At 45.1% G+C, this 15,306-nt stretch overlaps 1 protein-coding gene across 5 annotated transcripts in view; it reads right to left on the bottom strand.

Annotated features, from left to right (window-relative positions):
• Positions 1 to 15,306, bottom strand: part of KALRN (kalirin RhoGEF kinase) — a 633,650-nt gene that overhangs the window by 17,762 nt on the left and 600,582 nt on the right. For all 5 annotated transcript variants that reach the window (XM_058555937.1, XM_058555939.1, XM_058555940.1 and 2 more), the window contains 4 exons: positions 4,364 to 4,391; positions 3,683 to 3,854; positions 1,612 to 1,733; positions 495 to 626 (listed from right to left, as the gene is read on the bottom strand). In XM_058555937.1, the coding sequence (XP_058411920.1) occupies positions 495 to 626; positions 1,612 to 1,733; positions 3,683 to 3,854; positions 4,364 to 4,391 (454 nt within the window). The remainder of the gene's footprint in view (positions 1 to 494; positions 627 to 1,611; positions 1,734 to 3,682; positions 3,855 to 4,363; positions 4,392 to 15,306) is intronic.

The following is a 15,306-nucleotide window of genomic DNA, read 5'->3' as shown; positions in this document are numbered from 1 at the left end:
TACATATATATATATTTCATGATCTCTAGATTTTATCTGGGGTGAGGGTGGTGGTAAAGCTCTGCTCATGCTACCCTAGTCATTACTCTGGGAGAAAGATCACAAATTAGCAAACCAGAGACCTGGGTTCTCAGTGCCAGCTCTGCCTCTTACCAACTCCAGCCTCATGTTTCTTAACTTTCTTTAGGCTTTAGCCTCCTCATCTGTAAAATGGGCCTGATTGTCCCTGTCTGGGTGATTGGCTTGTTAAGTAGGGAAGCGCACGTGAAGGCACTTTGAAACCGGCCACAAGTCATCACCATTTTGGCGAAACCCACTGCCCCATGTTTGAGATCAGAAGGTGACTGCGGACTGGCCCTGAGGCCTCTGTGCTGAGCTGGAAGATGCAAGAAGGAACAGCTGATGAAAAGCACAGAGGCAAATAGTTTTACGACTCTGAAGGACTTTATGAGGAAGAGAAGACAGAAAGAGAAGAGCCGGCGGAGATGGCCCACCTTCCTCTCTGTACTCCACAGTGTACCCAGAAATGGTGCAGTTTCCCGTGCTGGATGGGGGCAGCCAGCGGAGAATCACGGACGTGCAGCTTCTCTCCTGGGCAATGGGGCGGTTAGGGGCTGCTGGAACACCTACAGGACAGAAATTAGGGTCAAGTGCTATTTCTGCAGAACTTGGCATTTCACACCAAGATCGAATGTCACCTAGGAAATGTTACCTAACCTGCATCTCAAAGTTTTCCTGTGACCTTCTCCACCAAGTGACATAGCTCTCTCTAGGCCCGAACGAGACCTGGGAGACACACCTTGCTGTCGGAAGTTCTTCCTCGGGCTAAATACTGCACAATGGAGATAAAACTTCTTCAGGAAACTACGCAGGAGGTGTATGGTAGGCCACGGACAGCTCTTAGCAAAGACTCGTTCTCTTCCCACTTGCTAGAACTTTACTTTGGAATTTTCACAACGGATCTTTCCTTCCCCAGGTCTCAGAGAGCTCTTGTAGTGTCCACTTAAAATGTCATACTAACACAATTCATAGAGACACAAAGTAGAACGGTGGCTGCCAGGGGCTGGGGGTGGGGAGGGAGGAATAGGGAGGTGTTGTTCAACAGAGACAGAATTTCAGTTTTGCAAGATGAAATGAGTTCTGGAGATGGATGGTGATGATGGTTGCACAACAACGTGAATGTACTTAACGCTACTGAGCTGGACGCTTAAAAATGGTTAAGATGAGGTCAAATCTCGTATGATTTTCTTCATTAAGTAGTAGATAATAACAACAATAAACAAACACATAGAGACAGAGATTGGATTGGTGGTTACCAGAGGGGAAGGGGGGAGGGAGGAGGGTGAAAGGCATAATTCAGCATATGTGTGTGGTGATGGGTTGTATTAGTATTTGGGTGGTGAACATGATGTAATCTATGCAGAAATAGAAGTATAATGATGTACACCTGAAATTTATACAATGTTATAAACCAATGTTACTGCAATAAACAAAAAATTAAAAAAAAAATGGTTAAGATGGTAAATTTTGTGTTGTGTGTATTTTACCACAATTAAAAAATAAATATTTGAAAAAGGATAAAAAAATATTTGACTAACAAAGAGACTGTACCTTGCACTTTAACTGTGGCTGACGTCGATGTGGTGCCATGGTCATTTGTGGCTATGCAGGTATAAATCCCGCTGTCTTGGGGCATCAGATTGCAGATCTTCAAGGTGATTTCCCCAGAATCACTAGGGACATGAAAAGGAAGTCCTTCAAACCATAGTAATAAGACAATTGACTGGTAAAGGGTTCACACCTGGTGTGCAGGCTGAGGCCTCAGCCCCAAGGTCTAGTCCCAGGTCTGTTACCTTCCTATGCACCTTGGGTGATGGCCTTGCCTTTACATCCCCAATTCCTTACAGAGGAAAGAGATTCTTGCATGCCCATCTCTCAAGTTTGTTGTAAAGGAGTAAAGTGAGAGAAGAATTAGGACATGGTTTGAAATATATCAAGTTTGAGACGGATCTTGGTCCACGACATCACTAGTAGTATTACCACCAGCAACTTCGTCCTAAAATATTTTCAGTCTCACAGATCAATGAATGGGACAAGAAAATGGAAAGACTGAAAGTGTTCAAGTATTTCAAATTCTACATGTGGGACCCTCAAAATAATTAAGTGAATTAAGTAAAGGGCAAATTCCTCCACTAAATGATAACTTGCCCAATAATCCCAGTCTGGGCCAGGACGTCACAAGGGAAGAAGTGCTCTGAAAGGGTTCAATGCAGAAGTCACAGCTCCACTCCCTCCCCGCCGGTTGTGACCTATCCTGGTGATCTTCATGATCCTCACCAAGCACTGACTCTCACACTCAGCTCCTTGAGTCCACTGATATTTTAGGACCTGGCCACAGAGTCTCTGCTGGGAATACCAATTCACACGCACAAAGGTTAAGTTGATGGATGAAAGTGTCTTGATCCTAAGTGTTTCTTCCATAAATGTTTCTTTTTTTTTTTTGGTGAGGGAGATCAGCCCTGAGCTAACATCCGTGCTAATCCTCCTCTTTTTTTTTTTTTGCTGAGGAAGACCGGCTCTGAGCTAACATCTATTGCCAATCCTCCTCCTTTTTTTTTTCCCCCCAAAGCCTCAGTAGATAGTTGTATGTCGTAGTTGCACATCCTTCTAGTTGCTGTATGTGGGACACGGCCTCAGCATGGCCGGAGAAGCGGTGCGTTGGTGCGCACCCGGGATCCGAACCCGGGCCGCCAGTAGCGGAGCGCGAACACTTAACCGCTAAGCCACGGGGCCGGCCCCTCTTCCATAAATGTTTCTTGAGCATTTAGGGCTTGTCCACTGTAAGCAGTAGTACACAGTAAAGTTCATAGTTAGTAGCAATAAAAATCAACAGAACGATTGGGAGGCAGTCAACTAGGTTTTCTTAGACAGCCTTTTTGTGTACAAGCGTGCTTGTGGCTGGATTTTCTGTTTTCTATTGCACACTTTGGAGTGAGTCATTTTTTTCCTTCTAAGAAAATTGTTCTTAGGTTAATAGAGGAATCAAATATATCACTGTTTCACAGGACCCTGAGGGGCACAAAAAACACTTGGATGTCTAGATGTGAGGACCACACTCCTAAGTCAGGAGCCTTTGCCACTTCTCCTGACGTAGAGATTCCCTTCAGGATCCTTAGGGAAAGATCAATTAACGGGGTGAATGAAAGGCAGTGACTGTCAAAGCTCTTCAAAAGTATGGTTCAGGCTTGACCTGAGATATAAAGGTTTATGTTTTTATTTGTGTAATGCAGGTCCAGAATGCAGTCTTCCCAAACTGTTCTTGTTGGTTCCACGTATGTCTCCATGATGCTGAGCAACATGTGAAAATGTGCTGGCCATGACCCCAGATGTCCATCAGGCTGAGTGGCAGGTTGTAGTGAGTGGCTGAGGCTGTGCTAAAGCTCACAGCCCCAAGTACACTGTCGTGTGCATGCACTACTGTGAGTGTACACTACCGTGAGCCACCTGTGGTTTCTGAATCAATCACTCTCCTAATCAAGGCCAAGTGTTTGCACTAGAATAGGCTCCAGGCAGCTCTTCCCTCGGAGAGATTAAGAAACCAGAACAGAAGCTGCATCCCAGACTTAGCCTCTGGGTGCTGCACCAAGGTGCTGGGGGTGCTAATGGGAGGCGATCAGCTTACCAGGAGGAGACGGTGTATGTGGCTGAGCTGTTGTCAGTGTCAAGGATGTTCTGGTCTGGACCCTTCCAGGTGATGGTGGGCTTCGGCCTCCCACAGACTTTGCACTGCAGTGTCACTGTGTCTCCAAGCAAGCAGGTCACATCCACTAAGGGCACAAGGAATTCTGGGGCCACTGTGGTCAAATTGACATAAATTTGCATCGAGAACAAACTTAGAATAAAACAGCCATTTTATAACACAACATTCTCATTCCCCACCCATGTTGTATAATGATTCCAATAACCTTCAGCTTAACACTGTTGTCATCTGTGCCCCCATGAAAAAGTATTTTAAAAGTAATAAATGTTTATTGTAGACAAATTAGGAAATAGATACACAAAGAAAAGGAAAAGTTCCATGATGTCATGATCCAGAGGTAACTACTCTGAACATTCTGGTATATATATATGTATATCCTTTCAGGCTTTATGCAAACACACTTTCTCTTACAAAAAATTGGATCCCATCATACATATTGCAAGTTGTGGTCTTTTTCACCCTCTCAGTTGATCATAAACACCTCTCCTTCTCCGTCAGTACAGACCTCTGGCACCACTGTTTAAAGGTTCTCCTTCCGGGCCATATTTGCCATAAGTTATTTAACCAACCCCATGTTCTAAATTCTATCATTTTTTAACTCACCTTCTTGGATGAAATTTGGATTTAAGATCTGAAAAACACAAAGAAACAGAAAATTGCTTAAATCCTAAACTACTAAAAGAGAACAGGAGACTTTTATCCTATTGAGTAAAAAGAAAGTGCAATTTAGGGAGCTGAAGCCAGGAGCCCAGCCTCTGGGGTTTGTGACCGGGTCACTATAAAGTAAGGGCACCCGGCTGACTTTCCTGTCTGGTTGTTCACACCCCTCTGGGTGGCCAGGGAGGCAGGTTTACGTGACTGTGAGTTCTGCTGGCTGCAGCTGGCCTTTCTGTCCTCCATCGCCTCAGCTGCTCTCCCTCCGTGCCATATGCACAAAAACCCATTCTCCACCCACCCCCATTCAATATGTACTCGAGCAACGTGATGGCACTGAGTCTTCCCAGCGTCATGAATTTTCAAAAAGAGGATCCAACTCCTATCAAACTGGACAGACAATGGACATTAACTAGCCCAGTGGTTTCCTTCCAAATGTACCCTTTCCCTCTAGGCAGGGAAACTTTTCTTCAAGCAGCTAAATTCAGAGCTTGTCTGGTTGAAGGAGAAAGAAAGAAGTCCCAGCCATCCATCCTGTCCCCAGCACGGCCTCCTGCAGCCCAGGCCTCTGCAGGGCAACTTGAAAACCACTGACCTAACGGTTCTAGCCCTTTTGGCTGCTTAGGTGAGAAAATGGAGACTTCCGGCCAACTAAGTGACTTGTGTGGTCACAGGGCCTGTTGGCAGAGGCACTGCTGGAGCTCTCTGCACATCCCGTGCTGATGCCTCATGACACCGTGGATCTTCACAGAAGAGAAAGCCTTCCAGCTGACTAGCCATGCTGGAGATACCCCTTTTCAAGAGGATGGTCACCTTGATTTCCCCCCATCTTTTGTATTACCTCTTATCACATAAGTCCGGGTCAGAAAGTCTGGTGGGGTGAACAAAACATGGGCTTCGGAGTCAGGCTGGGGCTCACCTCTTTTGTTTGATGTGATTTTACGATACTTAAAATTTACTAGCATCAATTTTCTCCAGTATAAAATGTGGATAAATAATAACTAGTGCAAAGTGTTATCACAAAGATTAAATGAAATAATGTACGTCAAGTGCTTAGCACAACACTTGACAAATAACAAGTCTTCAATGACGAAATAAAGATGATCGAATTCTAATCATCCTTCTGCTAAGCAGCCTGTTGTTACAGTGGCTTATCTCTAACAGTTCATCTTGCAGAATTCTTCTTTCCTTCATAATGAAGCCAGAAAGCTCATGTGCCTTACGAAGAGCCCACGGGCATTCACACTTATCTCCCTGTATTGACCTGTGTTGTATGTGAACATGGTTTCTGTGTGTTTTCCCCTTATCCAGAGATCCCTATGAGCCCTTTGGAACAAAGATGCTTCTTCCTCCTTTGGGTTCCCCTTTGCAAACCAATTGCCCAAGTATACCACTCAGGTTTTTCACAAAGTGGGCTGCAGAAAACTCTTGCAATGCCAAGTCCTGGAGCTGAGTGTCTCCAGACAGACCACTGCAGTGCCCTTTGCTAGTCTCAAAAGGCCACTCACACCACTGCTCAGCCTTCCTCTAAATCGGTGACTCTCAATCCTTGACCTAGGCAGCCTTAAAAACATAAAAAGACCAATGCCTGGGCCTCATGGGTGAAGTGGGGCCCGGCATCAGGAGTTTTGAAAGCTGCCTCAGGTGAATCAACACACAGCCTGGTTTGGGGAGAGCTGTTGAAAGTCCCTCCATCCAAGGGAACTAATCTCAGTTAAACCAGCTTCCTGCCATTGAGGCATTTGGGGGGCTGGGGAGAGGGGCAGAGTGTGTGTGGGGGGGCATATGGTGGAAGCTACTGCTTTTCCCACACCTAAGAGACCCCCCTCTATGTGAGGCAGCACTGGGCCATGATGGGGGCCTACCAGTAACCATGGTGGGCAGTACCACATCACCTGTAGGGGGTGCTAAGGAGGCTGTGAATTTACCCACCTGGCTTAGGTGAGGCAGGGAGAATGACATCCAAACCAGTCATTTCACAGTCAAAGAAAAGGAGACTAGGAATATTTTCTAAACTTTAACAGTGGTTATCTCAGGGGGTGAATACACCCATTCAAAAAAGATTATCTCCTCCAGGCCACTGTAAGGTTCTGTGGATACAGAGATGCTAAGACATAGGCCCTGCCCTCAGGATTTATAAAACATTGTCTGAATTTGGGGTGATTTTTTTTTCTCCTCTTACCTGGTTTTCTAAATATTCTGCAATCAGTATGTTTCATGCTTGTAATTTTTTTTAAGGAAAAAAGGCGTAGTCAGAGCTGTTATAAGTAGGTTCTTCAACGACAGGAACCACTTATTGATCTTTGTACCTCAGGCCCCTAGCCCGGGGTCCGCTGCACAATGGCCATTTAATTCGTTGGTTGAATGAATATTTGACTTTTGTCCTCATTCCAGTTCTCCCAAGAATTGAGGACTGGTTCATAAAGAGAATCTGGAAATAGGACCAAAAGATCTATAAAATAATTACTTCTGGGTATATTACCAATAATCTTTGACTAGAGCATATTTTCAAACACAAATGGAATGCAAACTTCTTGGAAAATGATTAAAAAACAATAAACTTCATTGCTTCTGAGAGAGGAGGTTCCTAGTGGCCTGCTGTGCAGGAAGGAATGTAAACTCGGAGCAGACAGAGCACGTCGTGTTCAGACCCTAAGCCCAACAGGCTCTCTTGCCTTGGACAACATTCTTAAGCAGCTTAGGCCTCAGTTTGATCTGTAAACTGGGGATACTAATGCCCACCTGGAAGGCTGTTTGACGTAAGGACTCATTTATTTGATGAAGCTTTGCTGGGCTGACCCTTGATTAGGAGGGTGGCCAGCAGGGAGCGAGGCAGACATGCTCACTACTCTCAGTGGGCCAATAGGCGAGTGGGGAAAACGGAATGAAACGCCACCTGTCCAGTGTCCAGGACGGTGTCTGCCGATGCTAATGACCAGCCTTCCACAAACCTGAAGCACTGCCCTCTCCCCCGTCCCCCTCCACTCCGTCAGAAGGACTCTAGGGTAAAAATGGCTTGGGAATGCTGCCAACTTTGTTCAGTGGCCTGTACTTCCCATCCTGATGGGAATCCACAAGGGACCAAGACAGTGAGTCCACACCAGGAGTGTCAGAGAGGAGACAAACGACACATGGCAGGTTCCTACGGTATGAAATTGTAAGGGGGGTTTCATAAACCTGCACTGCAGCAGGACATGTATAAAACAACCCCCTAAACTGCAGCTTAGAGAATTTCTTGCCTTATTTCTCTTTCTCATCACAACCCCAATTGTGTTAACATGCACTGTTTCTAAAAAGCAAATCTTCCTATTTGGGTGTAGACTTGAGCGGGGAAGTTGGAGAGAAAGGTTGCCAATAAGGCTGGATTGCAGGGTCTCTATCTGGAAGGGGCTTGTAAAGGCATCAGTCTCCATTCCTCTGCCACTTGGCCGGCCCAGGTGTTGCTGAAAATGGTGATTATGTCACTGATGTGTGTAGCATTATAGACTTGGCATGAACTACTCACAAGCCACTTCATTTGCAGCTCCAAAACCCTGGGAGGAAGTGCCGAGCAGGTGTTATTGATTCCCATTTCCAGATGAGACAGGAAAGTAAGTCTAAGATCACAGAGACAGGACTGGCTTGGAGTGAACTTTCCACCCTAGCATCCAGTTCACAGGCAGGGGCCTGGGAAAGGCGTTGTGAAACGTTGTCATCAATGTCAAAGGCCTACCTGCTTACCTTTGCTACCCAACCTTGCTCTCCAGCCCATCTCTACCTAGTCCTCTTCTTTAAACTCCTCTAATAAGGACCAAGAGCCTGGGCAAAGTCCATACTAATACTCTTTCTAACTTTGATTCTGGACGATACCCATAGAAGATTCCTCCCGCATTTTTCCTCTTTCTACTTCGAAGCAAATCAGAGTATGGACTGGAGAAGGGTCATGACAGCCTTCTCACACTGTCATGTGATAACCTATGTGTTTGTCTATGGCTCCCTATGGACTACAAGGCCTATGCAGGCAAGGACCACATTTTGTTCACTGTTATTGCCTCAGAGCCTAACAACGCCTGGCACATAAGAGCTCCACGGATATTTGTCAAATCAATAAAAACTTAAAGTAGTAGGATCCTAATTTGGGGGAGGAGAGTTGAGAAAATGTCTCGCCATGATCCTGGAGTGTTTTCCTACTTCCATTAATCGGGAATGTGACTTGCTCTGGAATCTCATTGGTCAGTCTGTGTCTGAGATTTAGCCAATAGCGAACTTTTCCTCCTCCTCGCCCCTCCAGAGGCTGGTACCTACAGCTCTGATCATTGCAGCCATCTGTCATAACATCTTCCTAGCATGTTATTGCCCTACCAGACTTGTGAGCCCTTTGAAGATAGTAACCCTTTTATATGTTTTATATACCATCTGTCACACTGCTTAACAACGCATTTTGCACACAGCAGAAGATCAAGCATATGTTGAATCAAATTAACTGAACTGAGGTCACCCAACTAGTAGACTAGAATTTAGGTCTCCTGACCACCTCGTCTAATGACCATTGTGGGTGTGTGCAGGGACCTGAAGAGTTAATCATACGCCACACATGTTTCTTGAAACCTAGTGTTTTCCTTCCTTTGAAATAGTTGGGAGTCCGTGTACAGTGGTCGATGGGAAGGAGGAGAGAACTGGAATCCAAAATGGATGTGGTAGTGGAGGAAAGAAGACGCTGTTTATATAAAATGCACATGTTCTCTTTCTGGGACCCAAATCCAGGAGGACGAGGCTGGTATAGACGGTGTGGGAAAGAGCTACTTAGGAATCTGGTTTTATTTGAACAGCAGAGGGCAGCAGGCGGTAGTGCTTCCTCCCAGATGGGAAACGAGAACCACACAACCTGGTCCATCAGCAACTTAGTTTCTTCCTTCTGGAGAGAATTCCAATTGTTTTCTTGATTTTTCTTCAAAACGGGAGGGCAGTGAGGTAACAGGAAAGAATTACATGTCAAATCAACCAGCACTGAATAACAAGCTGAGCTTTGAACAAATCTTGCGTCTCTTTTTCTTGCCAGTCAATGTTCAAGATTCTGACTCGATGTCCTGAGAGTGGGGGTGAAATCCTCGTCTGTCTAGAACAGTAGGTGTCAACTGACTCCAGAAGAAAAATGCCCTCCCCCCCATCCAGTTTTTCTAAATCTCTCATCACCAAAACACAGTTCAAACTACATATTGAGAACGCTGGAGGAATAAAAATGGTCAAAAAACTCAAACCAAATGCCCTAACCTCAACTGGAAGCTACCTTGAATGAACCAAAATTTCTACACTCAGCCTCCTCTTGCTATGCCTTTTGTGCTTGTTTCACGGGAATCTGTGTTCAGAGGAGGAAGGAAAGGGATTTTAGATGATGAGATTTGGCAATAAAACAAAGAGATATAAGAAAAAAAATCCTTAAAAATTTAGGTATGATTTCTGATTTGACCCTTCATGTTTTCATCTGGCCAAACCAGATAGGATTTTCTAAATATGTTTATTTAGAAAACACTTTTCTAAATATTTAGAAAATATTCCTACCTCTGCTCATTTCTTTTTTTTTAATAATTTTTATTTATTTATTTTTTTCCCCCAAAGCCCCAGTAGATAGTTGTATGTCATAGCTGCACATCCTTCTAGTTGCTGTATGTGGGACACGGCCTCAGCATGGCCAGAGAAGTGGTGCTTCGGTGCGCGCCCGGGATCCAAACCCAGGCTGTCAGCAGCGGAGCGCAAGCGCTTAACCGCTAAGCCACGGGGCCGGCCCCCTCTACTCATTTCTAAATGGACATAATGCAAGTGGCAATAAAAATTATGCAAATGCAACAGGATCCTAAACAGCAATAGAATTGTCTTTGAACTAGTTCCTTACTTCCCAAATATTTTCATTATCATTTAGTTCTAAGTATGTTTTCTTCATGCTTTTTTTCTTTGACCCAATTGTAACAGAAATGTTTTAAAATTTCCAAACGTATGAGATTTTTAAAAATTATCTTTTTATCACTGATTTCTAACTCAATTGCATTGTGGTTGGTCTATATGATACTGATTTGTTGATTTTTGATGAGACTTGCTTTATGAGTAGTATATGGTCAATTTTTGTAAAAAGTTTCATGTGTTCTTGAGAAGAATGCATAAGCGCTAATACAGGTCTCTATAAACGTCCATATGTTAAGCACATTAATTGTTTTATGTGCTACCCACCCCTCACCCACCCCTCCTTGGTATTTTGGTTAGAGAACACTTAGTGTGTCCTCAAAAATAAAAAGGATGAAAATATGGCTTTTACCAGAATGAAAAAAAAAGATCTATCACCTGTCCCACAAAATAGTTGAGGGGAAAGGAACAAAAAGGTGGTTTATTGCTGTGCATGCATTGGTCTCACGGTGCTCTCACTAGCCTAGATGTCTGTTAGGAAGGGACAGGGGTGGGGGGTGGGGATGGTGCAGTGGTGGTGTTACAACTTACTTTTTATAAATCACATTTTCAACCTGGAGCCAAGATCTTGACTTTGGATAAAGCCTTGATGGATGAATGTTTTGAGGTCTCATCTCTTAATGATTTGACCCTGATCATATCCCTTTCCCCAAAATGTCTTTTACTGAAACAACTTTCAGAGCCTATGGACCCACCACAGGTTAAAATTTGCTCTGAGGACATGGGAGAGTGCAAGCTTGATTTGGGGGCTCCTTTGGAGTCCCCAAGTAGGAATGCCCACGCCTGATGCCCCTTCCCTGACCTCCCGTGATGTACTGAGCTGCTTTCATTCCTGCTCCTCCCACTGCTCCTCCTCAGCCTTTCACTAGCTCTCATTCCTCTCCCTGTCTCACCCATCAGGTATTTTTCACCTTCCACTGGGTCTAGTGCAATAGCCCTCCCAGAGGCCTGACAGGCCTGCCTGTCCCCACCATTCTTTACATAGCTGCCAGTCATCTTCCTAAAGTACAGAGTGAATCATACTGACTCTGCTTAACAACCTGCTAATGCTCCTCACCGTCCACTGGATCAAGTCCATGCTTCCTAACAAGTTCCCCAAGGCCTTCACAGTCTGGTCCCAACTCGCCTGCCAAGCTTTACCTGCTGTAACTCTTCCCACATACCTAAACCCCAGGTACCCAGACCATATACTTCTCTCAAAATGTGCCAGGCACTGTCACACCTCAGGGCCTTTGCTCACGCTCTTTCCTCACCCTTTACCCTTCTCCAAGACTGTTTACATCCTATTAATCCATCCAACCTATACACTGCCATCATGGAAAGCCAATGACCATGCTCATAGGCTTCCTGGGGGGACAGGTTGTGAATATACAACCTTCGGTAAGTTACTTACCCTCTCTGTGCTCAGTTTTCTCATCTGTAAAACGGGAATAATGATAATAGTACCTATATCATGATGCTGTTTGGAGGAAAAGACTCTGCACAGAGCCAGGTACATAGGAAAGACTGATTAATAGTAGCTACTATTATTATTAGCCTAGTGCCTGAGTGGGTATTTAAATATCCACTGAAAGAATAAATGAATGGCCCCATGCCTCTATTAGAGCAATTTTTGAAATTTGCTATGTAACACAGGCATTTAATCAAATCTGCCTCCCTCCACAAGACTGTATGCTTCTTAAGCGCAGGACCTGACATTACATAATGTGTTGGCCCTCCATAGTACTCACTGCAATACTTTGTGTTACTGAGTTTTGATATACTAAATTGACTAGGACGTCATGTTGAGTGAGCCTGTAGATGAACTTTGACAGCATGGGGGTAGGGCATGGGGAGGGAGGTGATGGCCTTTGCTCCTCCAACAGCCAGCTCTTAGAGCAACTTCTCCTGGGTCAATGGCATCTAGTAATCTCATTAGTGTACAACAGAAATGAAATGGGCTAGGCTTCCAGACTAGGGTGAGGATCCCACAAGACATGCATGACTGAGGATGTGCTGAGTGACTGTGTTCGCCTGAGAACCAATTCAGATACTTCCAACCCATGTAATTGGTTCCTTTTTTGGCTTCTATGGCTGGACTCTTGAGTCACTGGGAAACAGTGTGGGTGAGGCCAAGTAATTACTTCAACAGCGAAGGGATTAAAAAAGTTGTTGAGGAAGAAATTCTCCTCCAACAAGCAGATGTGCAATAAGGGAAGACCTGAATTTGACCCTTCTTAAGAAAGTACCTGAGCCTCAGTGAGCAGACTTCCTCCATATCACATGCCAAGTTTGGCCTCTCAAAGCACCACAGTCAAGACCTGCTCTTTTATTGGTTGTATGCCCATGACCTCTCTGAACCTGTTTCCTCTAGGAGCGTAAGAAAACCCCACATTCACCAGGTGGTTAGAAGGAACAGAAAGCATAATAGACGTGAATATGCAGTGGAAGATCTTGCAAATCTCCCAGGAGAGAGAAAAGCCAGCTCCAGCAAACTAAGTGCCCTCCTCTTAGTGGCAGAATATAAATCAGTCTGCATAGAGAGTCAGAACAAAGCTAGGCCAGAAGAGTGAGTCTCCAAGCCAAACCCATCAGATATATTACAAAGAAAATATTTTATAAAAATAAAATGAGGAATGTGATGCTTTACTTTCTTTTCTCCAAAGAGTTCTTTTCATAAAAAAATTCCTTTTATAAAATGCAGTAACAGGCATCGGTGGAAACACACTGGCAATGCCAGGTGGTCAGTCATCTGATGAGGGGTGTAAAAGTTTCCTTCAATCCGTCTGGCCAGGTTATTTTGAAGCTCTGAATCTGGGACAAGGAGTCAAAGCAGCTGAGGTGGGAGCAGCAGGCTATCTTTGAAGACGTGGGAGCTGGGGCTGGGGAATGGAAAGAAGGGTCAGCTCTGGCCACTCAGACCCTTCCCAGAGCTGGGAGTGGACACACCAGTCAGGTCTCAGGAGGAAATGTACCCAGGTCGTTCCCGCCACATCCCCTGCAAAGCAAGTTTTAAGGGGCAAGGCACAGAATCTTCTACTTCCTCTTCTGTTGGGGTCTCGTTGTTTTCAGAATCAGAAGGTTGGGAGAGCAAAGCCCTTTGCTATCACACCTTAGGGCTGCACATCACTTACATAAACACCTGTCCACCTGGAGCTGTGCGACCTCCCACAGATAAACCCGAGGCTCAGAACTAACTGGTCCGAGGCCTCACAGCTGATGGTACCCAGACTAGAGTCCAGCTTTTCTGACTCCCATTTCAGCATTCTTTCCATGTGATACTGCCTTTGTGAGATTTTTAAGTCATACTTCCGCCTCAGAAGGCTGGGATGGGCAGAAATGATATTCCTCTTTGCTGAGCTGGAAAACTGAATAACAAATTCACACAGAAAAACTGGCACGAAAAGGCAGGTCTTCTCGTCTGCCAGGATCTGTGTTTTAGATTAAAAACAACCTGGAGATGGGTTGCTCCAAGAGGGAAGCAGGATGGTGTAGGTGGGGGAACAACGGCCAAGGAAAACCAGAAACTGCCTTCAGGGCACCTTCTCAAGTTCGAACAGACAGTTACAACTTCCTCTGCCTGAATTTCCTCTTGTAAAAGTCTTCGAAGGGGCTGGAGGAATGGTGGGTACAGATTCAGTTTGGGATGATGAAAAAGTTCTGGAAATGAATAGTGGTGACAGGTGCACGACACTATGAAGGTATTTAATGCCATTTAAAAACGGGTAAAAAGGTAAATTTTATGTTATGTATATTTTACTGCAATAAAAAAATAACAAATGAAGGGGATGGGATTAACTAAAGGTTTCCAAGTTCCCATGGACTCTAAGATTATTACCCTAATTGGAAATTTCCTCCCAAATTAGCTTCACCTCTCCAAGTGCTTTCTCCCCCTCATCTCTCAGAACCATCTCCCACAAGATCCCAACCCTGTTCTTACTGTAGAAAGTAACCCCCAGAGCTAAGCATGCCGTGGCTAGCATTATGACCGAGGGTAATGTCGGCACTGACTCCGTGTTGTGGATGAGGCTGGCCCTGTGGTAAATGGCTGGGGCAGAGATGGAGTCTTTCTGGAATCGTGACAACTCTTACTCTGATAGATTGACCTTCTCTGCTAAAAGTGGTATTGGAATTTTTTTTTAAGATGTATTTAATTAATTGGACATGACTTAAAAGCTGGGCTGAGAATCCTTATCCCTGAAGACAAAGCCCAAGTTGGGATGTTGGTTCAGGTCTTCCTACTCCAGCGTATGATGTAGGCAAGTGCAGTGCTGGGTTTGGAGGGCAGGTGCAAAAGCCCTCAGACAACTTCTCAGAGGCGGTATGGGTGTGGGAACCTGCCTAGCATGGGTCCTATGAGAAACCCAATACAGCTCAGAAAGCATCCAGACTTCTCCGAGATGGGCATTGGCTCAGTGGGCAGATGCTGCCCCTTGAACCTCGAGCCCTAGCTCCAGCCTGGGTGTCAGCGCAGACGCTGGGGCAGGGGCAGGACTGAGAAGCTGGCAGGGGGGCATGTGGTGCCCAGCCCCCTGTCACGCCTGCAGTCCTTGTCAATAAAAGGCAATCAGCAGTCTAAGCTGCACAGGAAATAATAAATTAATGTGAACTTGTTTCCAAGACAGCCTAATGTTTGATTTTCAGTCTGATTTGACTCTTTTTCCACGTAGGACCATGTCTCTCACATATAATATTCCCCTCCACTCCTACACACCCCCAAAGTGTAATCAGTGCAAGGTAAGGAAGTAAGGTGAACTCTGGGCAGACCCTTGCCATGTTTAGAACAGTTCTCTGAGGTGTGGTCACGGATCAGCAGGAGAGAAGAGGGTGTGAGGCCACGAGGGGATCGCATAGACCCGGAGCCAATCTTGCAGCGGCTGGTGGTGTGGCCTGTGTGTTGGGGGTTGGGAGTAGGGGTTGTACTTGAGAATATTCACAAGCGTGTCTCTACAGAGGAAGAAAAAGGATGTAAACCTTAG

Source organism: Diceros bicornis, chromosome 15 (assembly GCF_020826845.1).
Source record: "Diceros bicornis minor isolate mBicDic1 chromosome 15, mDicBic1.mat.cur, whole genome shotgun sequence".
NCBI classification, from domain to species: Eukaryota; Metazoa; Chordata; class Mammalia; order Perissodactyla; family Rhinocerotidae; genus Diceros; species Diceros bicornis.
This window is presented reverse-complemented; position numbering and strand designations above follow the sequence as displayed.